General features: G+C 41.5%; 1 protein-coding gene across 2 annotated transcripts in view; it reads left to right on the top strand.

Moving 5' to 3' along the window:
* INTU (inturned planar cell polarity protein) overlaps positions 1-26416 on the top strand; it is a 128922-nt gene that overhangs the window by 77459 nt on the left and 25047 nt on the right. For both annotated transcript variants that reach the window (XM_068270205.1, XM_068270194.1), the window contains exons 3-6: positions 982-1067; positions 6534-6737; positions 22691-22809; positions 23894-23983. In XM_068270205.1, coding sequence (XP_068126306.1) covers positions 982-1067; positions 6534-6737; positions 22691-22809; positions 23894-23983 — 499 coding nt within the window. The remainder of the gene's footprint in view (positions 1-981; positions 1068-6533; positions 6738-22690; positions 22810-23893; positions 23984-26416) is intronic.

Raw genomic sequence — 26416 nt, 5'->3', positions numbered from 1 at the left:
ATCGAATGCGGCGCACGCGCGGCGAGCGGGGACGCGGCGGGCACGCCAAAGAGGCGATCCGGCGGCTAATCGAGCCGCCGGATCGCTGCAATCTCTCATAGTGTAGACGGGGCTTTAGAGTAGCCAACTGGTCGATTTGCCATCAGATTTGACCAACAGATAGATCCCTCTCTGATCGAATCTGATCAGAGAGGGATCGTATGGCTGCCTTTACTGCAAACAGATTGTGAATCGATTTTCAGCATGAAACCGATCACCATCTGTGGTGGTGGTGGTAATTTCACCTTGCATTCAAATTTCATGAAAATTGCTTGAAATTGGATAAATTTAAAATGACTTCCTGGCAATTTTGATTGGATTAAATTTTCAAGGTGCATATACATTTTTGTGTGAAATTGTGAATGCATGCCACTGACCATCTCGACTGAGGTCCCCATTTTTGTCTTATTTCATTGTTAGAACAATGTAATCATACGAAAAAAGTCTTATTATTCATCCAATCAATGCAGCTAGGATATTGGTAGAATACCTCCATTCCCTACATTAGCGAGTGGTTTCAGGAAATCTTCTTTACTATAGACATGGAAAATGTGACCATATCAACTCAGAATAGACGGAAGTAAGCCTGCACCAGGACTGTTGGAAGTATTCATGATCCTTTTCTTCTGCACGGTTGAGGCAACTGCGCCATCCGCGCACCCGGCTTAGCCCGGGAGTGCAAACGAGCTGGGTGTATGGAAGGTGGCACTCAGGTGCAGCCTCCACGCCCCGTGTTTGGGTCGCAGATGTAAAGGAGATGCCAGCAGGAGAACGGAGGGGACAAAGAGGATGCCGAATTACGGGGGGCTGGATAAAGCCTCAAGTAAGTAAGAAAGGCTATTGATTTTAGATCAGTTCAGGTTCCCTTTAACTAACTATTAAACTATTAATTTGCCTAAGGAAGAGTTTATTGCTAACTGTTGGTTGTTTTCCTTTTAACAGGCGATGCTCTTGCTGCTGTTAATGATGTGGAAGTCCATGCAGAAAACATAGAGAGAGTATTGTCCTGTGTTCCTGGGCCCATGCAGGTATAATTCCATCCATCTATTTATTTATTTTTTTGTGCCAATTCACTTTTGGTAGGATGTTTGCAGCTTGAACTATCCACTATTTTTTTCTTGGTGATCAAATAGTCATCCTACCTCTTCACAGTCCCTGGCTTCACCCATCTAACATGAATAGTACTGAGTTCTGAGATGTCAATGTTTTTCTTTGTAATTGGGATTGCTTAGTGAAAACTTTGCTGGGGAAATAGTGTCAGTTATGTCCATGAAGAAATAAACAGGCTGTTCACTTTTCTAGCATCCACCTTGAAACCAAAACTAAAAGGCCTTGTTCACATTATAATTCGCAAGCACTGAGCGATCTAGTGAGTGGTTTTGAAATCGCTTTTCTAAGCGCTTTCAGAGCGATTTTCACTTAGAAAAGCTGTTTTCTAAGCACTTTTGTGTAGCGATGTTTTTTTCACTTCCTGACTTAAAGGGATACTGTAGAGGGGTCGGGGGAAAATGAGCTGAACTTACCCGGGGCTTCTAATGGTCCCCCGCAGACATCCTGTGTTGGCGCAGCCACTCACCAATGCTCCGGCCCCGCCTCCAGTTCACTTCTGGAATTTCTGACTTTAAAGTCAGAAAACCACTGCGCCTGCACGCCCGTGTCCTCGCTCCCGCTGATGTCACCAAGAGTGTACTGCGCAGACACAGACCATACTGGGCCTGCGCTGTGCGCTCTTGATGACCTCAGCGGGATCGAGGACACTGCAACGCAGGCGCAGTGGTTTTCAGACTTTAAAGTCTGAAATTCCAGAAGTGAACCGGAGGCGGGGCCGGAGCATCGGTGAGCGGCTGCGCCAACACAGGATGTCTGCGGGGGACCGTTAGAAGCCCCGGGTAAGTTCAACTCATTTTTCCATGACCCCCCTACAGTATCCCTTTAAGTCAGGAAGTGAACTCTTTGCCCCAGAGATGAATAAATACAATGTATTTATTCGTTAAAAGCACTCGGAAAATAACTTTTTTTTTAAATCGCTTTTTCAATCGCTTATTGATTTTCCTATCCCTTCTATTGAATCGCAAACGCTCAGAAAATGGTGCAGGACCCACGATTTGGATAAAAAGAAAGTTCATCACTCATGTGAGAACACTCGCATAGAGCAACATTGCATAAGCGCGTTAAAGGCGATTTTAAAGATCGCCCGTGCTTAAAAAAGCAAAATCGCTCGAAGTGTGAACAAGCCCAAATACAAATAGTGTGGAGAGAAAATATACCTATAGTTGAACACAGCATAAGGATATTACAATCTCGTTTGCTTTGAGCTCTTGGCTCTTTCTTTGATAAAACCTTAATATTGAAAGAGGATGTGCTTTCTTTGTCTCATGACTGCATGTATTGATCTTTTTGTGATGTATTTTCCTTCAGGTTATTACATTTTTCAGTATAAAACAGTGTTTTAATAAGGAAAATATTAAATATCACAGTTGAAAATGTTTGTTTAGTGCTTCATTTGCTGGTTTGGCTGAGCTGTGTAAAGCTATTCATCCACAGCTTGTTAGCTGCCCAATCAATCGGTGAAGCAAACTTGCATGGGAAATTTGTAAGACAAAAATTGGGGAGAGTCAGGACAAAATAAATATTTAAGAATAGGAGAAATACTCAACAAGGTGGGTTACCACGTAAGCAACCACTGAATGATCAGATGGGGGTCATAAACCTGTCCTAACTCAGGTTATAAAGTCACTCTCTGTAGCTGAAGGGTATTGGGGATACACCCCTCCACCAAGGGTGGACAGTAGCAGCAGTAAACATAGGTGAAACAGAGGCGCCAATTCAGAGTAAATGTATTAAAAACCGTTTGAAAGGGAAGTAGTGGTGGACTTACCTCCAAGTAGTCAGACACTCTGTCAGTATTCAAAAGCGATTCTTTATTCAATAAGAAAAAAGTGACATCAACATAAATTCCACTGCAATGCCTTTTGCGGGCATACCCACTTCCTCAAGGTAAGTTAGTGGAGCATCTGTTCACTGGCGCCTCTGGAGATTGGAAAGGAAGGGGTGCAGCCAAATTGATCCACCGGGCTTATTTCTGGCCAAAGCATCAGGGGGTAGCGGGGGCTGCCATACACATGCAGTTGTAATGTTAGAACTTGAATGAAAATATATATAATATAATCAGATTGGCTGTTTGTGGCTGCGCCCCTCTCCAGCATTTGAACCCCAGTCACCCAATAACCAACTGTAGCAGGTTTGAGGCATCTGCTATTACCAGTGTAAAAATGGCAGCAATTTAAATATTCCCCTTGAAAATCAACAGGTGAATTTTGATTGGCTATTATAGGCTCCACCCACTTCCCTGAATATTAATCTCAGTCACCCAGTGACCATCTGGGCAAAGTTTGAGATCCCTGCCATTAACAGTGAAGAAGGGCTGCAGTTTACATTTTCCCAGTTAATGACCCTGCCATTAACGGTGTAAGAATGGATGCAGTTTATATTTTCCCAGTGAAATTTGTTTTTGGCTCCGCCTGCTTTTTGTAACCTGGACACAGTCACTCAATGACCAATTTGTATTTTCCCAGTGAAATGAAACAAATCTGATTGGCTGTTTGTGGCTCTGTCCCCTTTTCTGAATTTGAACCCCAGTAACCCAATGATCAACAGTGCAAGAATGGCAGCAATTTTAATATTCCCCTTTAGGCTCCACCCACTTTTCTGAGTAATAACCTGAGTCACCCAGTAATCAGCTGTGCAAAGTTTGAGAACCCTGCCATTAACAGTGAAGAAGGGCTGCAGTTTATATTTTACCGGGGAAATCTGTTTTTGACTCCACCCAGTTTTTGTAACCTTGACACACAGTCACTCAATGACCAAGTTTGTGAGCTTTCGGGTTCCTGGCATCAAAATTGTGCTAATGGAAGCAGTTTATCCAGAAAAGAAATGTGAATGTTTGTGGCTCTGCCCCTTTAGTGAATTTGAACCCCAGTCATTTAATGACCGACTGTAGCAGGTTTGAGGCCTCTGCCATTAACCGTGTAAGAATGGCTGCAGTTTCAATATTCCCCTTGAAAATCAATAGGTGAATTTTGATTGGCTCTTGTAGGCTCCACCTACTTTTCTGAATATTAATCCCAGTCACTCAGTGACCAACTGTGCCAAGTTTGAGAACCCTGCTACTAACAGTGTAAGAATAGCTGCAGTTTATATTTTCCCATGTAAAAAGTTAGGTGTTTGGCTGTGTCTGACCTTCACATGCAGTCACTCAATGACCAAGTTTATGAGATGTGGGGTCTTTGGCACCAATAAGTTGCATTTACCATTGCAATTAAACAAATCTGTTTTTGGTCCGCGCCGCGTTTTCAGCATCCCAGTCTCCCAGTGACTGACTGTACCAGATTTGAGGCCTCTGCCGTTAAGCGTATGAATGGCAGCAATGTAAATATTCCCCTTGAAAATCAAAAGGTGAATTTTGATTGGCTGCTGTAGGCTCCACCCACTTTCCTGAATATTAATCCCAGTCACCCAGTGGCCAACTGCGTCAAGTTTGAGAACCCTGCCAGTAACAGAATGGCTGAAATCAATCTAACAAATCTGATTGGCTGTTTGTGGCTCCACCCCTTTAGTGAATTTGGACCCCAGTCAGCCAATTATTGATTATATCAGGTTTGAGGCCTCTGCAATTAACAGAGTAAGAATGGTAGCAATGTAAATATTCCCCTTGAAAATCAATAGGTGAATTTTGATTGGCTGTTGTAGACTCCACCCACTTTCCTGAATCTTAATCTCATTCACCCAGTGACCAAGTGTGCCAAGTTTGAAAACCCTGCGATTAACAGTCTAAGATTGGCTGCAGTTTACATATTCCCAATTAAAATAAATGGCTGCAATTTGATTTTGATGTTTTATGCTCCACCCACTTTTCCTGGGTTTGAAAACATGGTCACCAAGTGACCAACTGTGCCAAGTGTGGGGACGCTGGCTTTATTACTGTGAGAATGGCAGCCTTTTCCAATGACATGAATGGGTGAAATCTGATTTGCTATTTGTAGCTCCGCCCAGGTGTGCAGTATATATATATATATATATATTTTTTTTTATATATATAATATTTTTATATTTCTAGTAACTATCCGTATTACACAATCAGTTCATTATATCATTAAAAAATTTTTCGCTTCAGTGTCTCTTTAAAGCAGAGTAACAAAACTTCATGCAAAGTGTTGATGAAAAATTCTATACGTAGGCTGCTGGATTTGCTGTTAAATGCTTATGTACACTAATGTAGTGCATTCCCTCTGTGTAGTTACATGTGGCAGTAGACATTAGGTTTATGGTGTGTTGCTAGACTCTGGTTTGAACAGTGACTGCCCTTATAGCTGGTGCATTAAAATTCCTTCTGTCAGTAGAACAGTCACATTGACAGGAAGACTTTGAGATTTATAACTATGTCTCGGCTTTGTCTTTGCAGAAAAAACATTCTACTGAAGTAAAATGTATTCCTAGTTGCTGAATCAGCCCCAGTTCTGGCCAGAAATCTGACTGATTTCTGTGATGGTCCCTTTGGGTGTTTCTAATGTATATCTTTAAGTTATTAGCTGTAAAACTCTTAGCACAGAGGCTTTATTGTTCTGGAAGCCAGCAAAGGCACACGTGTTTAGGGAGACAAGTTAACCTAGCATTTGTGTAACCCCTAATCTTTCCACATTGCATTCTAGTAATGTCTTCTGACTAACAAATTAATCCCCCTGTTTGAAATGTAATGTTAATGTTTTGCTTGTAACATTCAGTCCCATCACTTTCTTTAGTTTTCTCTCTTTTAGTGAGCATTATAATGTGTTCAGTCTGAAAATAGGTTTTGTGAGGCCCCCAAGCATAGCCCCAAAGAAGTTTGCTATCAACTTTTTCACTTTCATAACATGCTCTATTATTTTATCTCTGTTGTTTCTCATGTTTATTACTGGTCATCTCTGCTTTTTCATAGTTGTACGCAATTCTGTTTTCCATAAGTGGGCTTGTAACAAATTGATGCCCTTTTTTCACTGACCAATGGCTGCTGGATACTTACCGTAGCTTGATTATGACAACGAAGTACATTATTATTTTTGTGCAATGATCTAGCACTGACCTCTTACACAATGCTTTACAAGGTATATAGTCATGTCGCTGTCTCTCTAGAGCTCATATCCTAATACCTACCATAGTCATAGGAAGCAGTCATCATCCTAAACATCAGTCCCCTTCCCAGCAAATTCTCCTAGCTTCCTCTACCTTGCCTCCCTGTTATCCTTGCCCTACAGATAGTACCTATGCCTTAATTAGCTTTGTTTCCTTTGTACCTATGCCTTGAATCTATATGGCTGTCTATTATGTATGTCACTCACTATCTGTTAATTGCGCTATGACAAATGCATCATTGTGTGACAACTGTTGCACTTGGTGATTAAAACTGATTCTGATTAAGATGTGGAGTCCAGTATACTATGGATTTTTTGTTCTCCCAGGTGAAACTGACATTTGAAACACCTGTCTTTGATGCACAAATCCCACCTCTAAGGTTAAATTATGAGACGCAGCCACCCATGAACCACCTGTCAAAGCTTATCTGGGGTGAAGAACATGCCAACCATCTTCAGGTGCTGCAAGACATGCCTCACATAGTAATGTACCTCACTCTGAAACTGGAATCTGATACTTCTAAAGAAGAGGTAAGAGATACTGTTCGTCTTACATGATCTCATGCTAAATCTAGTAGTCACTGTTATGTCTGTAGAGGCTCACTAAAGTACTGCTTTGGCTCTGTTATTTGTCAGATGTAAATATATAAGGTGTTCAGCATACATTTTAGAGTCTGGTATCCAAGGTGCCTCTAAAGTTACAATTGTCACCTCCTACGCTTAGAAATCCCTGAATCTTCCTGTCTGCTCTCCAGCAGTGTTTCTAAAGACTTATAAATGCAACTTCTGTTTACAATATTTAAAGTGGTCTGAAACTCTGACTTAACATTCAATAAAAATGTTTTCCTACTTTTTATTATTCATACAGTTATCATATTTGCATTTGTGCACACCTAATATTGCCTGTTTACAAATTAAAAGTTTCCAAAGTGTAGTTTTTCTTGCCCTGAAAGCTGGCATTGCATTTTATTCTTTTTCTATTATAACTGCTTTTTATTATATAGTAAAATCTTCTAATGAGCTATTCTGAACACTGTGTGTGCCTGAAGCACAGACAGTTTTTCAGAGAGTGTTTGTTTGCATTCTAGTGTTGATACATTTGTGTTTAACAAGTAAAGATACTGTTATCTTCAGTTTGGATGCAAATGTGAAGCTGAATAGCAGGAGAAAGTGCTTTGTTTAACCATTTCAGTGATGTTCTGCTAGAATCTTTTTTTTCTGCGATAGTAATTTTTCAAGCTGTGAGGAATCTTTTAGAGCAAAGTAGAAATGCTGGCTTTCAGACCACTTTAAACCCCTATTTCCATGAACAATCCCCCCCTCTTCCTATGTATGTATGTATGTATGTATGTATGTATGTATGTATGTATGTGCCATAAAGGGCAGTGTAATGATTTTTAAAAATTAACCCATTTTCTGTTTTTCCATAGTCTCCAGTCATGTGATTTGCATAATAATCCCCCCCCCCCCCCCTATAGTGCATACAGCACCTTCTGCACACTACAGAAGCCTAGCTGTTGAAAAACAAGCAAAAATAACTTGGCATGTGACACAATTTCATTTGTTTGCTCTACTGGCTGAAGAAGAGAGGGCTGTAATACACAGTATAAGGAAACTGCTTATTAATTATTTCATCCCACCCCCACATACACACACAGCTTATGCTCCTTTAGTTTTAGGATAGGTTCAGCAGTTTTGCTGTGTGCCCTGACCACTCATGCACCTCTTATATTTGTCTACAAAATTATATTATATAGTATTGATATAAGAAGTGTGTGTGTGTGATCTGGCTTGTAACCAATGGGGGGCCTATACACTAGCCACTGGGTGGAATTATCAGCAAATGAGTGACATTGTTCAGCCGATTATACGCCGTGCGAAATAAGTGAGCTTTGTGTTGAGGTAGCCGCCCCATGCTGGCACCGCTCTGATTGAAAAGACATCTGACCTATCCCCTCCCATGCGTACCCTAATGAAGCTTGCTTCGAGTGGATGCAATGAGTAGGTGGGCGGGATTACATCTCTGCACTGGCCAATGAAGCATGGTGTAAGTTGATCCATCGTGACAGCGTGCAGCCCGCAGACAAACCGAAATCATCTAGAGCTGCACTGGATTTATGACAACCAACTCCTATCCTCTGATGATCAGCTTGCTGATAGTCCTGGGTGTTACTGCATATGGTTAAGACTGTCTTCTGACACATTCCAGCTTTTTAAAAACCACAAACACTGGTGCGCATGGCAGACGGGGGGCACCGGGCTCTGCCACCGCCCAAGACCCCCAAATCCCCATGCGACAGCAAGAGGGGGAGTGTAAATAAGCCCCGGTACTCACACTACCAGGGGATTCATCCACACTGCCTCTATGTAAATGCTGAATGCAATACACACGAGAAGCCAATGCTCACTCCCAGCCAGCAATCTGCCATTTTAAATGGTCTACAAAAACACAAACGGCCCGTCAGCCAATTAAGTCTAATGGTATACACCCGTGTCTGCAGTACCAAATCTAGCAGTAATTACATAAATTCAGCAAAATTCAGGTGAGAGGGTTCGTGGGACATAATTGTAGACAGTCACCAGCAGGGGGCACCATGTGCAGGTATACCCTCTCAATGCCCCCCTCCCTAACCACATTCCCTATTCTGCATACTGGAAGCTGCACAAAAGAAATTTAAAAACGCAAACACTGGTGCACATGACAAATGGGGGCCCCGGGCTCTGCCACCGCCCAGGACCCCTAAATCCCCATGCAACACCAAGATGGGGCATGCAGGTCCAATCCAGCTCTACAAGTTTGACAACCTACTGTCTCTGCTAACCCGCTGCATACTTATACCATCCACATCTGTTGCATCTTGCTTCATCCCCTCCCTCTCTGAAGACTTTGGGCAACTATTGATACAATTGTTACTGATACTAGAGTATGAGGTTGGTGGATGCAATGACAGCGTATATGGGAGCGTTCCACCATGGCACTTATTTGGATATGGATGAATACAGGGAAAACCCTGAGCAGTGTTGCATGTATTAGGTTTTGAATAGGTTCAGCAGTTTACCAGTCAAAATGTACTCCACATGTGATAGCCATAAACGGTGGCCAAAGACAGGCCTATATATAGTGACAGTACAATGGATTCCTTTATTGCAGGCATTCAGATATGCACTTTTTAAGTATAGACATTTTCCACTAACTACAACCACATATCTCATAATACATCCCATCTGCCTACTGGCTGCCATTTGTATCATGCTGTAAATAACAGATTTTCCTCGAGTTGCAGATACTGTTTCACATTTTATTTGCATGTACCTGACATACTAAGAGTCATCTGATAGTGATGTATTAAATGTTTTTCATATTGAGCTGAAATCTTCCATAATATCAGGTCTGGATGTAGCCCTGAGAAGGGCAATCTGCTGTGCAGATGTGAGCCAGGAGTAGGGAGAGTATAAATAAAGCCATTTTATCAGGCATTTTGAGACTGGAAGTATTCACCATCAGGTAATCTGTTGTGTGAATTTTCATGTTTATTGGCTCTTAATCTGTGTCATAACTCTACCATTAAAATATTCTTCCTGTTCATGGTTGTATTGCATATCTTTCTAAACCAAACACAGGTGTAACGTTTTTAACCACACACAGGTGTAGCCGCGAGTGCTCTGGTGTTTTCTGTATTGGAGATAGAGTGCCACGGAAGCACTATGTTGCTTGGCTGCAAATGGACGGAGCTATACTCCGGAAGTTTTGTACAGCAGGAGACATTGGCAGTGCTTCCAAACAAAGGCTGCACCCAAATTAACTACCTGCAATAGATGTGCAGAGCACCACAATATGGACAAAATTACACAACTTTCATTCAAAACAGGTACAGCAAAGAAGGGCGTTAGCTTCAGTATAAATAATATGTGCACAAATTATTCCCTACAAGACTTTCTCTCGGCGTTGACGGGCCCTCTCGGGGAAGACCTACCACTAGTCTAACTATAAAAACATAATTTTTTCCTATATAAAAGGGAAAACCGAGAGCCCAATATGGTGTAGTAAGTTATAATTGGTTAAATGGTTAAGTGAGGGTAATTATACTCACAAATATGGGTTACCATACAGGCAACCACTATAACGGCAGGTGAGGAGACTAAGCCTGTCCTCACTCAGGGCTAAGAAGTCGCTCTCTGTAGAAAGGAAACAAGATAGGGGGTAGCACTCCCCTCCACCAGGAGTGGACACAGTATATTTCAACATGGAACAGAGGCGCCAGCAGGATAAAAATTCTTAAAACCTTTAAAAATGCTTGGAGGAAGTGGTGGACTTGCCTCACAAAAGCAGACAAGACATCCTGTTTTCATACAAAATAACACATTTATTATATGGTACCCCAGACAAAAATGCAACGCGTTTCGCAGGTCAAGCCCGCTTCATCAGGCAAAATTGGGGACAACTGAACAAAAGTAAAAGACAAAACAATAAATAAACAGTAATGGCTGCAATGAGGAAGGCTAAACAGTCACTGCAGAGCTACAGTTACTAGATGAAATAAAACACCATTAATGACATTCTGAATATGGTCATACATGTGTGATGTGTTGTTTAAGGAAATAATGGGGGAAAGCGTGGGGTGAGCATGGGTATACTCTTATTGTGGGAGAGCATGAAGAGAGCAAGGGTAGGGTTTTATCCTGCTGGCGCCTCTGTTCCACGTTGAAATATAATTTTTTTTCCTAGTGCTGCTAGCCATAAAATGGTATACACATTTCTTCACAGACCTCAAACAAATCGCAGCACTCCTAGGCCGCAACTGAAATAAACACCAACAGAGGCATGCAGAGCCCTACAGGGGCTAAATACATGCCTTGAATGCAAATCCGATGCAAATTATGTACTAGTCCCTAATCTAGAACTTGAATGCAAATTGAAGCACATGGATGCAGCTAGCCATAAGTATACTTACATGAGTTTTGTACAGCAGGAGACATTGGCAGCGCTTCCAAACAGAGACTGCACCCGAATTAACTACTTGCAATAAATGTGCAGAGCTCCACATTATGGACAAAAAAAAGGAGGTTGTTAGCTTCAGTACAAATAATATGTGCACAAATTATTTGAATAATTTGTGCACATATTTATACTGAAGTTAATACCTTCCTTTGCTATACCTGTTTTGAATGCAAGTTGTGTAATTTTGTCCATATTGTAGAGCTCTGAAGCTCTATTGCAGGTAGTTAATTTGTCTGCAGCTTCTATTTGGAAGCACTGGCAATGACTCCTGTACAAAACTGTGAGTATTCTTATGGATGGCTAGCTGCATCCATGTGCTTCAATTTGCATTCAAATTTTAGATTAGGGACTAGTACATAATTTGCATCTGATTTGCAATCAAGGTGTGTATTTAGTCCCTGTGGGGCTCTGCATGCCTCTGTTGGTCTTCATTTCAGTTGCAGCCTATGAGCGCTGTGATTTGTTTGATGTCTATACTCCAGAAGTGCAAGTTTCCAGGGCTCGTGGGGAGACTTGAAAGCTAAAGGCCCGGCAAGTTTTGTTTTTGTTACCAGATGGGGATCCATGTAATGTCTCATTTTAGCTGTATAGTCTGGTTAACATGTTTTATGAAGAAGCGATCATCTTGACAGGGAAAATGCATCAATTATAAACCAAACCTCAAAATTTAGACCAGTTTATTGCAATCTCATTAAAATTAACAAATGGGAAAATCCAAAAGTTCAAATTTTTAGTACATGGATTAATAAATGCATATATTCAATAGATTATGTTTAATTATATTTGTATTTTATATGTGGTAAAGGCAAGTGTAATGTAAATTTACTTTTGGAAGTTAATAAAATTACTATTACAATCCTGCCTAATTGTATAAAAATATTAATTTCCTGAATAGTCTCATACATCTTATATCAGAAAACTCTGTTAGAAAAAAATTACTAGTTAAAAAAAACAACTAGTTAGAAACTGTTGAAGAGCCTGGGACTGCCTACATGCCTGGAGACTGCATATAAATGAGTAAACCATGTAATTCTGTGATTTACTTTTCTAGCCCTGAGGAGGAGGTGGGGTCCCTGCTGTGGGAGCGAGTCTGCAGTGTGAGCTAATATAAACTCGGAGCACAAGCAGTCGCACAGATCTGTACAGAGTTGAGGCACTTGCTTGTAGGTCACTGCCTGCTGGCTTCAAGTAGTAAATATAAAACGTGTAGAAACAATTTTTCATATTTTCCAGATTAAACATAAATAATAAACACCTCGCTAAACATAAAATGAATGGTTTTGTTACATAACCCTCGAGGTGTTTTCTGAAGAACAGAAGCGTGGGATCCACAGCAAATGCATCTTCCCAAAGCGCTAACAGCCATGTACCTGGTATTACCATCCTCCATTTATTTGCTGCCAGTGAAGGGTTCTCCCATGGATATAGCACAGCTCTTATTTGTTTTAATGTATGCCTAATAAGTTGAATAAATGTAGTCTACTGATATTAAATATTATAAGGACTTGCCTGCTTTCTATATTTTGTGGTGTGTTTTTTTTATAAATATATTTAAAATTTCTTACCTGAATGCATGGTCACAGGGATTACAATCTAGAATTTGACTTTGTGTCTGTGGTAAATGTGTTTGTGTTAATGGATTAGTAGTTCTGTGGAATCTTTTGGTCTATTATGTTCTGTCCTTTTTTTTTTTTTTTTTTTCTTTTCTTTTGTACAATGTTTATTTAGAAGCAACCGTTTCACACGCAAAAAATGGTTAAAAAAATGTAACTTATGGATTCCTATTAGTTTCCGACTATCATTTTTATAGTACTGGATTTATTATTTTTTAGTATTTATATAGCGTCGACATCTTCCACAGCACTGTACAGAGTATATGTAGTCTTGCCACTCAAAGGGGCTCACAATCCAATCCCTACCATAGTCACATGTCTATATTGTGTAGTGTATGTATCAAAGTCTAGGACCAATGTAGGGGGAAGCTAATTAACTTATCTGTATGTTTTTGGGAAGTGGGAGGGAGCTGGATTACCCACAGGAAACCCACGCATACACTTGCAGATATTGCCCTAGCTGGGATTTGAACCAGGGGCCCAGTGCTGCAAGTCGGCAGAGCTAGCCACTACGCCACTGTGCTGCCCAAAACTAGTTTCCATTGAAAACGAATGGAATAGACTGGTTACTATTAGTTGCAAAAGCATCCCCCACGCCCACCCACTTTTGTGTGTATATATATATATATATATATATATATATATATATATATATATATATATATATATATATATATATATATATATATATATATTTTATGCCCATTCTGGAAGGAGGAAGTAGCAGAGATAAATGAAAAGCACCCCGTCCTGCTGTTCGGGTCTTAATGCGTGTGTTTGGGTCCCGAACATTATAATGCCTAATTCGGACAACACCACTTATTAAAAGGCAGTAGCGTGTACAGTATGGCTTTATGGTTAGTTTCATATGATTTTCCGATAGGTTCCATTTAATGCAGAACAAGCATGAGAAATACCTGATAATGGGGACAGTATTTCTCTAATGGGCAGCAATTCTAGATCTAGAAGCTAGTAAGGAATATCTGAAAATTAAGCATTTCTGTTTCATGAATTTTGCTTGAAAACAGAATGTTGCTTGATTAATTCTTTCACAGCAGAGGTATATTCTGTGTAACATTGTTTTATTTCCAGTTCCTGCAAGTTAAAATGATTTCGTTTTTTTCTGTGTTTTTAGCTTGAAGATTCTCTACTTTTTTTGCTTGGGAATCTGATTAGCACAGTTTTCCTTGAGCGGATAAGTCTGTATTGTTCTTCCAGTTGTTTGGTAAGGATTTTCTCCGTCGAGGGTCTGATGTAATGTGGCCCTGTTGCATTGAACTGAAAGTGAAAGGGCTAGTTAATTTAGACTGTTAGAATTGGCCTTGACAATCTTCTTAATAAACGGGGGCGTTGCTCTCTGCTTCTGTTTGAACTGAAATTTTCCTCACATTCTTGACCAAGTCTTGCTGATGGTGTGAATAGTAAGACAAACCTTGTCCATAATCAAAATTCAATCCAAAGGCATGCACATAGCTGCTTGACCTTTCATGTATGGAGGAGCTAATATAATGCCATAATAAAGGAAGCCCTAAACCTATTTTTTATTTTTTGCATAGAAAGTATTTTGTTTCTTGAATGTTCAGGATGGCTAATGTTTTAGAATAAAGAAACTTCTGTTTGCAGCTATGGCTGACTACACACCACATCTTCTGCAAACTATAATGGCTATTTCCAGAACGGTCTAGTCACCCATCAGGGCTCTGTACAGCTTCAGTAGCCTGTGTTGATGGTGCATATATACTAGAAGGACCAGACAAATCCGCATGAAATAAATCTGTGCCCAAACTCAAGTAATCAGCCTGATGCTGCTAGGAATGGCTTCCATGTGGTGAGCAGGTGCTTGGCATTGGGGCTGTCATCACACAATGAGTTTAGCAGCTGCTTAAGGGATGATTCAGCTGTGGATACTGAAGCCCCAGCCCCATGGCTATCATAGAGCTGCTTTATAGTGATAGAGTAGTGGCACACTGATTACAAGGGAGGTGTTGCGATTTGTAGCCTAGGTATTTCACCATGGGGTCAACTTAAAGTGGATGTGGTTTTTTTTAACTAATTGTGCTTAAAATAACTTCAAATGAGGCCCTGATTATAATAGTCTATTATTCTTTGTTTTTCACATTTTTTTTTTTTTAAGATAGAGACCTGTCAACCCCTATGGCTATCATTCATAAAAGTGCTGTCGGTAAGGAGAATCAGTGCGGGAAAACACTGCTGTCTGTATTTTAGACTTCTGGGTGGTCATTCATAAAAATGTTGCCAGTTGCAAAAGAAGTGCGGTGATTTCCTGAAAAAGGCTGGCGGTAAGCTTGCGGAAACAGAAGCTGGCAGAGTCCCTCCTTGCGCTGCTCTCTCTGCTGCTGCTTGGGAGGTCTGTCCCATTTAGTTACATGTATTCCGCATGGTTATCGTTGCTGCCGAGGGAGCAGTAATCCCCGTCCGTATACCACTGTGCTGTAATCTTTATGAATGGACATTTTGTTATTTTTTCTAGATAAATCTAGAAAATCGCCGCACAAGGTGGAAATTTATCACTCTGCACGGGAATGTCAGCTTTTCATGCGGAAAGAGCCTTTATGAATGTAGATTTTGCTTAGTGGTCGGTAAAGTCAGCGGTTTTCAGCATTTCCGCATGCGGAAATGCTTTATGAATGATAGCCTATGTGTTTATTAGAAGTTGTTACGCTGTGCTTGTACAAATCCTACCTAATAATGTGTCCCTGCGTCCTATCCGTGTGTAAGTGGTTTAGTGCTACTGCGCATGTCCTGCAGTGACAGCCGTTGGGACAGGACGCAGCGAGCGGACGGGCATGTGTGCGCGCACGGCGGGTGTGCTCACGTAGCGGTGACAGACCTAGAGCCCGTTTTTAAACGGGCTTAGGTCAGTAGTAGTACATAAACCAGTCTCTGCTTGAGTTGCTGTCTCAAAATTTCCTAACGGTCTCTACGGAGTTAAATTGAATCAGCATCATCTCTAATCGAGTACTGATGACCTCTGTAAACACAATGGGCTGCTGCTGAGTCATTTCTGTCAAGTGCCAACAGAAGGAGATAACATGATGGAGTAGAAGCAAAATAGTACTCATATTGCAGTAGTAGGGTATTGCATTTGTAGCCATCAGTTAGGACCTATTTCCAGTAGGGCTTAATCCAGCCCGAATCTTCAGCATTTCCCCACAGGCGAGTTGGGTGGGAAACGCTGCCTATACCTGTAATGGGTTACCATCCGAACTGCATTGCACAAGCAATTATGGAGGGCATGCTGCACCCAGATTCCTGTAGCAGTGCATGGCATGGCTAAACGATTCCATTGCACGCTCGAATGACTACAAGTGCCGGTTTGCATCCTGCAAGATGCAGTGGAAACCGACCCTTTATTTGTTTATTGTATTTATAAAGCGCCAACATATTACGCAGCGCTGCCCTTATGGCAGAAGTTTTTTTATTAAAGATGATACCATTTATTTGCTTACTTTAAAGGATTTGGAGGGCTTGCTTTAAGTATAGTAATATCTTCAGATTCTCATCCTTTGTACTGAACATGATGACTAGGAACAACCACAGGTGGGCTGGAGGAAATATGGGACAAAGGCTTGAATAAGGACAAAAAAAAAAAAATCTTTGTATAAGGTTGATGATATTTAATGCCGTAACTCTTTCCCAGGCTAGACAAATATTGTATGCACTCTGCGTGCAGCTAAAACTTGTAAACTTGGAATTTACGATGCCTCTGTGACAGTCTTAGTCCCAATTGTGTGTGGACTGAGTAAGGCCCCATTTCCACTACACGCAGATTCTGGATGCAGAAAACGGATGCCAATGCATGCCTATGGGAAATCTGCATCAGAAAAATTGCGTTTAGTGGTAACAGGCCCATAGACGTTCATTGGTGTCAGTTTTTCTGCATCCAGAATCCGCGTGTAGTGAAAGCGGGCCCTAAACAAGGAGTCTTATCTATTAGTCATAAATCAGCTAACACATACAATTTAGATGTTCTGTTTCATTTAAGGCATCTTAAAGGACTTTCGAGGCCAGACCGCAAAAAATAGTTAATTACTTGTCAGCTTTTTGATTCCATAGAGTATGCCATCGTCGCCCTCTGTTTCATTCCGCCGTGATTATACTCCTTATACTGGCCCCAGGTCGGGTCTCGACCCCACCATACAGGTCGTCTTATCACTCCCCTCCTAAGATGGCCGCCGAGCTGAACCGCGGCTGCGCAGTGCGTACGGACACGAGTGTGGCAGCGCAGCTCTCAGCCCTCCTTCAGCCGTGTACTTGCTTCCCTCCTCCTCCTAGAGGAGGGCTGAGAGCTGCTTAGCCGCACTCACGTCCATGCGCACTGCGCAGTCGCGGTTCAGCTCAGCGGCCATCTTAGGAGGGGAGTGATAAGACGACCCATACGGTTGGGGTCGGGACCAGACCTAGGGCCAGTACAAGGAGTATAATGGTGGCAGAACAAACGGAGGCTGAGGATGGCGTCCTCTATGGAATCAAAAAGCTGACAGGTACTGATCTATTTTTGGCTATCTGGCCTCATAAGTCCTTTAATGACACGTATTTATGCTTGCAAAAAAATCTATGTATCCCCTTTTTATGTTGCATATAAATAGCTCTTTGTTCCTACATCTTATAAGCAAATAAGTTTGAAGTCTGAGGAAGGCTGCACAGACGAAAGTTTACTCCTATTCTTATAAGTTCGCCAATAAATGGTATCATCCTGATTCAAAGTTTCTTGTTGCTATAGTCATATGTACAGTGCAGTGTATGTATTAGTCTAGGGCCAATTTAGGGGGAAGCCAATTAACTTATCTGTATGTTTTGGGGATGTTGGAGGAAACCCACGCAGACAGGGGAAGAACATACAAACACCTTGCAGATAGGGATTTGAACCACTCCAAGGCGAGAGTGCTAACCACTATGCCACCATGGTATGCCAGCTTTTGTAAGATTGGTCAATGTGCATTATATTTTCCATGTGAAAAAAGAGTGGGATAGCAGAGTTCTAAATAATTTTACAAACCGACCATGCATTTAAATCCAGTGGAGCAGAATATTGTATGGTTAACCATTGAATAAAGCAGCAGGTTTAGGTTTATGGTGATGGCATGTTATTGCTGTGGCGCTTGGAAATTGATGAATGTGTGTCTGTAGTGCAGTGTAACTTTGGTATGGAAAATGTTTTGTGTTTTTGTTTCCCAGCTATATGTTCCACTGGCAGAATTTTTTCAGAAACCTTTGCTAGCCCATATGTATGTCCAGCACACTGCAGAGCCACATACAATGTACTAATGCTAGTTAGGAAGTGGTGTACTGATACTAGTTAGTTGTGGTAGCAGAAGCCCTGAATTGGGACATGTGCCCCTGATTTAACATTATTTTTAGTTTCAAAGATGTACTAAAGCCTGAATTTGTGCTGAGCACACAAAATAGACTGTAGAACTAACCCAGTAGCAGTCTTGTCCTTGCCTGAAGATCTGGTTTGAATCATCTCCATTTTGTTTTATTTTTATTTCATTTCAATCCATGTCATACTGCGAAATAGCTGTTTGGATCTGGAACAGTCCACAATTGCGGGGTTTATTTTGATAACTTTAAACTAGTTCCAAGAGACGTTAAAATGAAGACTAAAGATGTATGTACATTTCTGTATTTATGGAAGTTGCAGACTATTGCATAGGAACTATATGTACAAATGTAAACATTTGAGAGAAGACTTTAAACTTTAGATGTAATGCAGATTGTCCAGCAAATTTTGATACCCTTTTTGTCCCTTTATCTGCAAGTCATAATTTGTTTTAATCTGTTAAAGTGCAGAAAATCTGGAGTGTTAAACCTGGCTCCATAAGGTTATTTTTTATGACACAATAGGCCTGGTGCATGTGCATAATTTGCCTGACGCACACAATTAGCACAGTGTGCATTGCTATGGTAAGGTAAGGTGTGCTGCTTACGCAAGTAGCGTACTGCATATTCTCATAGCAAACACATGGTGAGTACCAGTAGTTACGCTAATTGCATAATACACTACTCCCCAGCGTTAGTTTAATTAAAATTGCCGTGCACTGCTTGTGCACTGCAAATTTACCCTGTGATTCATGCTACAGGCCCAATACCCTCTGCTGCTCAAAAACAGAGTGCGATAGCCCAGGGGATACCATTTAGAATTACTTTATTGTATCAAATTCATGTGCAAATTTAGGCATGCTCGCCCATAAAATCGCTTAGAATGTAAAACCTGTGGAGCGCTTCACTCGCATAATCCAGCCACCATACACTCCTCAATCACACTGGTACCGGTACCGCACCCGATATTCCACAGCGTGAAGAGACAGAGGTAGCCAGGTTCTGCTGACACAGCTCAACAAAAGTCTGCCATGCACTGATGCCCTCAAGAGGTAGCCAAGTCAGCCTTTGTAATGTGACCGGACTTGCCAGTTTCTCACCAATCCTAGGCACTGTCAGTCCAGTTCATGACATCTCATGATCTCGGCGTCCTCCAGAGCTTGCCGCTCATCCCAGCCACGCGTCCGCGGCAGGGGCGGCTGCTCGCTTACACACAGGGCAAAGGTTTCTTCTAGCAGGTGGTTGTTGCTGGTAGGGAGCGCTCAGATCTTTATCACAGGTTAAGCCCTGCCCACCCTCTGCTGCCATTGTCGCTCCTGACCGATTTGTAAGCGAACACGCCGAATCCAGCGCATGAGACTTGGGCGCAGCCGGCGCCACCATATACCGTAATAAGAATGATGGCAATAGGGGCGCACAGGGAGTTAATTCCCGCGCCATCAGAAGACTGAGCTGAAGTTGCTTTTAAAAGACTAGTTCAGCCTCCAGCAATTGCTGGAAGCGGAATTATTTCATTCCCCACTATCCATGGCGGCCTGGAGGGGGAATAGTAGTAAATACGGCCGGGGCTTGTGCAGCAGCAGAATAAGCTATACCAGCTGTATCCAGCGCTCAAGTCTCCCCCGCCGATTCCTCTCCTGCGCCCAAGTCTCCCGCGCCAATTCCACTCGTACGCTTTGTAAGTGCTGATTCCGAAACCCTGCTAATTAAGTAACTTAGTTTTTAAGTTTGAGTTACGGAAAAGCAAATAACAGTACTTGCAAAAGGATTAGATGAGGGTAAAAAAGGATGTTTCTGATTGATGTCTTCCATTTCATTTAATCAACAAATGATCATATCCTTAACCATTTCTGTACCAGCAGTCTCTGCCCCCTTAGGACTAGAGACTGCTGGTACGGTAAAACGCTGCCTCCTGATGAATCGCCGCACATACCTGCCACTCTCACCGGTCACAACTTTGCCCCATCGCCACAGGCTCCTCTCTCTGCCGTCTCTGACTGCGGAGTGCTGTCAGCCGGTCAGGAGCCGCTTTCATTGGCTGTCTATCAATGGAAGCAAATGTGATTGGCTCTCCGTGATTACGCGGTCAGGAGCCAATGAAAGCGGCTCCTGACCTGCTTACGGAGCACTGCCATCTTATAGACAGCAGAGCAAGCGAATTGTGGCGGATGCAAAGCCGCTAGATCGGCGGGGACGCGCGGTTCATTGCGACGTTGAATCTACATCCAGTCAGAGCCGCAGCACCACCTGCTGGACATAGATTCGTACTGAGTCGGTCCAGAACCAGTTATGGTTGCCACTCACCATACAATGGGTAGGTAGTGCCCCAGTATAGCTAGTCTAGTGCCCAGTATGGGTAGGTAGTGCCCCAGTATAGCTAGTATAGTGCCCAGTATGGGTAGGTAGTGCCCCAGTATAGCTAGTATGTATAGTGCCCCAGTATCGCTAGTATGTATAGTGCCCAGTGTAGGTAGTGAAGTGCTTAATATGGCTAGTATAGTGCCCCAGTATGGCTAGTATGGTGCCCCAGTATGGCTAGTATGGTGCTCAGTATAGCTAGTCTAGTGCCCAGTATGGGTAGGTAGTGCCCCAGTATAGCTAGTATAGTGCCCAGTATGGGTAGGTAGTGCCCCAGTATCGCTAGTATGTATAGTGCCCAGTGTAGGTAGTGAAGTGCTTAATATGGCTAGTATAGTGCCCCAGTATGGCTAGTATGGTGCCCCAGTATGGCTAGTATGGTGCTCAGTATAGCTAGTATAGTGCCCAGTGTAGGTAGTATAGTGCACCCCCGCTCCCCCCACGGCCATTGCTGCTATTACCTTAGCTCGGCGCTGCTTCTATTCCCCTGTCCTGCACGTAATCTACAGCAGCGCGCCCCACGGCGGGTGATGTGATGAGGGAGGAAGCCGTAGAGAGAGCGGCTTCCTGTAGCGGCGATGTGTATCGCCGTTACTATGGGAACCGCTCTCTCTCTCTACGGCTCACTCCCTCATCACAGCAGTCGCCGTGGGGCGCGCTGCTGTGGATTACGAGCAGGACATGGGAATAGAAGCGGCGCCGAGCTAAGGTAATAGCAGCAGCGGCCGCGGGGGAGCTTCATTTCTATCACATGACTCGCAAGCAAGCCGACCCCCCCCCCCCCCCCCCAACTTTTGACCCACTTTTTGGGTGTCAAAAATTCGGCTTGCTTGCGAGTATATACGGTATTCTCCACAATTAAGATATATCAAATAGTCTAACTGCATGAATTACTTGTTGGAGAATAATGGAGATATAGACCCACTAATGGAGTGTCCATAGAGATAAGAAAGTGCTGTATGATTTGCACTCAAAAGTGCATTTGCATTGTTCTAAGCAGTGTATACTAATTAGGACAGCCACCCTGGTATTCCAAACACCGTATTGGGATCAAAAAAACTTCTCATAAATGACTTATTTTTCACCTAACTAATAAAAAGCACATTTACAAGCGATATAATCAATCGAAGTTAGTTAACACATAAATGTCCAGTGCACATACTTTCATTAAAATCTTCAAAAACCACTGAGTCTTGCAAAACTTTCCAGCAGCAGCCTCCACCATAGACACCCAAAGTTAAACAGACTCGCCAGACGTATTGGCCACTATTAGACTGGCCAATCATGCACAAGTCCAGGAAGCCTGGGAACTTCAGGATGCTGGTGTCACCACTTTCAGATACTAGATTCTTTCCTTTTCCCTTACAGGAACCTCAGGACAAAACCTTACATAGCGTGATACTGTTTTCACTAAAATCACTTTTATTTTAAAAATACACTCTGCTTTTTATTATAACCCAATTTGTTCAACGTAGGATTTCTATGCAAGTAGGACCTGCAAATGTACAGTACATTATACTTGTGAGGAGCATCGTTGAACATTTTTTTTCTATTACTGAGGATAGGATATCTGGAGTAGCCAATTTAAATGTTCTACAGTAGAGTACCAATACAAACTTAAAAACTATAAGATGTGGGTCCTGTTCTGCTCTAAATATGCAAAGCATCCGACACTAAGTGTCAAAACCTAGAGGTCAAGCCTTTCATGTAATAGTTGTGTTCTGTTTTCATTAAAGGAAACCGGAGGTGAAAATTAAACTGAAAACAATTGTTTCTATCCTCCTATTCCTGAAATTTACTCTTTAGAATACCAGATGTATTTTCTTTTTAAAAAGGAATGTTTAATGTTCCATTGTCTCTTTTGACAGTCTCACATAATATCCATGTCCCAGAGATTAAAATATTGACTTTTTTATCTATCCCGTGCATGCAGAAGCTCTTCTCTTCCAGGAAAAATGTTTTATGGCTGTAGTTCTTTACCAGTAAGGGCTATGTTATAGTCCAGTCAGTGAGAAACTGTCAATTGCATACCTGGTTAATTCTTTTAGGCAGGAAAAGACAAAAAGCAGCACAGCCTAGGTCTTCATATGCTTTGCACTGTACAGATGTCTATATCATTATGTCACGTCACCTGGAATACACTTTAATGTTGTAATTTGTTTCTTCTACAGCAGGAAATTCTCTATCAGTACCCAGTGTCTGAAGCCTCACACAAGCTGAAGAGTATAAGAGGGTTGTTTTTGACATTGAGCGATATGCTGCAAAATGTGTCTGGATCCCGCATTGTTAGGTAATTTCATCTTTCTTAAATGTCACACTAAGCAATCTCAAATGTATGACAATCACTTTACTGTGTGTATGTAAGACCAGGTCATGCTATGTCTAGCATAAAGATAATAATAAATGTGTTTAACTTACAGGTTATCCTGTTGATTATTAGCACCTGTTTGGTGCAATAGTTTAATTATGCACTATATTGTACATCTGCAAAATATTTAATTTTGTACAAGTATACCTGGGAGAACGTTTTAAAGACAAAAGGCGGTTATATAGAATATTGGGGAGTGCGTTTGTAGAGGGAGTAAAAAAAATGGGTTAGGAAGGAGGTAAAAAAAAGAGAATGTAGAAATGAGCCATGTCTAGAGTGAGATGGAAAGGAGCCTGCAGGCTGGGCCGACACGAGATCCTCCCAATTTCAAGGTCACATCTGACCATTTTGCCTTAAAGGGAACGTGAGGTGAGAGGATGAATGGAGGCTGCCATATTTATTTCCTTGTAAACCATGCCAGTTGCCTGGCAGCCCTGTTGATCTTCTGGCATAAGTAGTGTCTGAGTCAAAACCCTGGAACAAGCATATGGCTAATCCAGTAAAGCCTGAGTCAGTTGAGTCGGACTACCTGATCTGCTACATGCTTGTTCAGGGTCTATGGCTAAAGTATTAGAGACACAGGATTATGAGGACAGCCAGACGTCTGGTATTGTTTAAAAGCAAATGACTATGGCAGCCTCCATATCGCTCTCACCTTGGGTTCCCTTTAAAGAACATCTGAAGTGAGAGGGATATTAAGGCTGCGATATTTCATTGTATGTTACCAATATTGGAACTATCGGCAGAGTTTGCACTAAATTCCTTTGCAGCTAGCATGAATGTATGCCTCCCAGTGTCATTTCTTCAGAAAAATTATACAAATTTGTACTCTTGATAACACCTGGTAACACAATTAAAACGACAGGCCTGAGCAATGATTGGGCAGTTCGTAGATGGGTTATGCTTGTACTGGGAATACAAAATCTCCATTGAGAATTCAAAATCTTGAAACCGAATAAGTTTTTTTTTTTTTTTTTTTTCTTTTTCTTTTTTGTCTTTATTTTAGCTCATCCCTTATTTTAAACAAGCAGCTGGTTCATGTATCATACTGGAAAGAGTCTGATCGTTTATTCCTGATTTCACTTCCAGCAGAAAGGTAAACAAGAATGAATTATTTGACATTTAGGCTAGCATTCATAAAAGTGTGGTCGGTATTGAAAATCAGTGCGGGAAAACACCGCTTTCGGTATTATACACTTCTGTGTGGTCATTCATACAAAAAAGGTGTACAGGTGCAATAGCAGTGCGGAGATTTCCCGAACTAGGCAGGCGGTAGGCCTGCGGAAACACAGGAAGCTGCAGAGTTGATACATTTCTCCGTGTTCCGCTCTACTGCAGCTACTTGGGAGGTCTGTGTCTCCATTAACTTAACATGGTTATCGCCACATCCAAGGGAGCGGTATTTCCTGTCCTCCTACCGCATGTGTTCTTTATGAATTAACATTTTGTTACATTTGTTACGATAGTCACCACACAAGGCGGTGATTTATCGCTCTGCTTGGGAATGTCAGCTTTTCATGCGGAAACAGCCTTTATGAATACACATTTTGCTATGTGCTCGGTAAAGTCGGCTGTTTTCAGCATTTCCGCATGCGGGAATGCTTTATGAATGATGGCCTTAATAATTTAAATCTCCTAGCCAATTTATTTTATTTTGTAGAATAATTAATCGTTGTTTTTCATGCGTGTGAACAATTAGTATGGTAAATGGGAGCGAGTCTTTCCAACCCTCAAGACTTTGCAGGGATTTAGCATGCTTTATTGCTGATGTTACCTTCGAATGGGGGAGAGCGTTCCGGAATCAGTGCCATGGTTCTAAAGAAAATTGTATTCTGGCATTTTAGCATATCATTGTAATCTTCCTTTCCCAAATAGTGTAAAGATTACTATAAAAAGTCCTAGATATGCTAAAATTGCATTCTCTGCTTCTCTTAGTTCTAAAACTTGCCACATGATCTGGTTGTATAGTCTAAAGGGCCCGTACACATGCATGACTGATGCCACCCAACAGGGATCTGATCCCTCTTGCGATGAGACTTGGCCGAGGCTGTACAGACATGGAATCAGCTGTACAGCTGGCGACGTGTTCTTTTGTAATGTGGGGAGGCAGAGGGCAGACTGAGCGGTGAAGACATGACCTCATGCGGCGATACAAAGGTGTCAGCTGGCAGATCACTTTCTGGGCAGCAGAACACTTTTTATCTGCTGAGGCGGTTCTTATCTGTCGCCTTAGCTGACTTTAATCTTGCATATGTACAGTGGTACTTTAGGCTAGGTTCACAGTGCTCAGTTGTGTTGCAGAATAAATCTGCATACTAACTCACTGCCCATACAATTCTATGGGGCCGTTCACAGCAAAGTGGTGTAACTGATCATGTTTTACTAACTCGCTGCGTGCAGGCTTTGCATCAAAGTCTATGCCCAGTCTCAATTGTAGTTCACATACGTTTTAATGCACTATAACGTGTGCATTATGCAACTAACCACTGTGAATCCAGCCTAAAAGTTTGTGAACTCTTGAATTTTCAATATTCTGTACAGATATAACTAAAGCATGATCTGTTTTTACAAAAAAAGCAAAAACAAAGTAGATAATAAGATCCTAATCTAAACATGAGACCAAAACCATTATGCTTCCGGTATCCTTTTGACTTATCCAGGTAGTCTTTAATGAACTCTAATTTAGAAGGAATATAGTTTTCGAATCATACCTGCAACTGTGCTATGCCAATCCTAGTGGGTTTCTTAACCACTTCACCTCCCTTGCTACGCTTCTCTACTCCCCACAAAACTTTATCTGAAGCTCAGGGGAGTAGATAGGCGTACTTGTGGTAAACAGTGTGCTGTATGCCCAATAAGCTATCTGATTATGTATATAGGGTATCATTTTAACCGTGACAAGTGAGAGAATAGATTTTGTGTTGTTTGACAACTGAGGGCTAAGTCATGTGATTTTTTTTTTTTTTTTACCGGAAAACTGAATGAAAAGCAATAAAACTGTTGTTTTCATGTACTCTATACCCCTGAATAAATACTTGTAAAAAAAAAACAAAAGTGAAAGCATTGAAAAGAGAATACATAGTTACCCTAGGGACTTAGCTTTTAAAATATGTATGCCATGAGAGTGTATTACTGTTAATCATGAAGATAAGGGCTTTTAATTACTGATAGAGTACAATGAGAAAACAAAAAACACAAACCAGAAACTAATATATTATCGCCATACCTTGTACTAGGAACATTATTTAAATGTTGAGATAACCAGGACAAATTAGCAAATACAATGTGTGGGTTTTACCTATGGTAAGATTTTATTTAAAAACTAGTGGATGGAAATGGAGAAATAGTGTATTTTTTCTTTTTTTTTTTTCCTCATTTTTCCCTTTAAAATGCACAGATAATAACATAATTACTAAAAGCAAATATCACCCTCACAAAGCATAATTTGTGGCAAAAAAAACAAGATTTAGATCATTTACATCTGATGAGTAGCAATAAAGTTATTGGTGAATGAATGGGAGGAGCGCTG

Source organism: Hyperolius riggenbachi, chromosome 1 (assembly GCF_040937935.1).
Source record: "Hyperolius riggenbachi isolate aHypRig1 chromosome 1, aHypRig1.pri, whole genome shotgun sequence".
Classification (NCBI taxonomy): domain Eukaryota; kingdom Metazoa; phylum Chordata; class Amphibia; order Anura; family Hyperoliidae; genus Hyperolius; species Hyperolius riggenbachi.
Note: the sequence above shows the minus strand (reverse complement) of the source record. Positions and strands in the feature narration are given on the sequence as shown.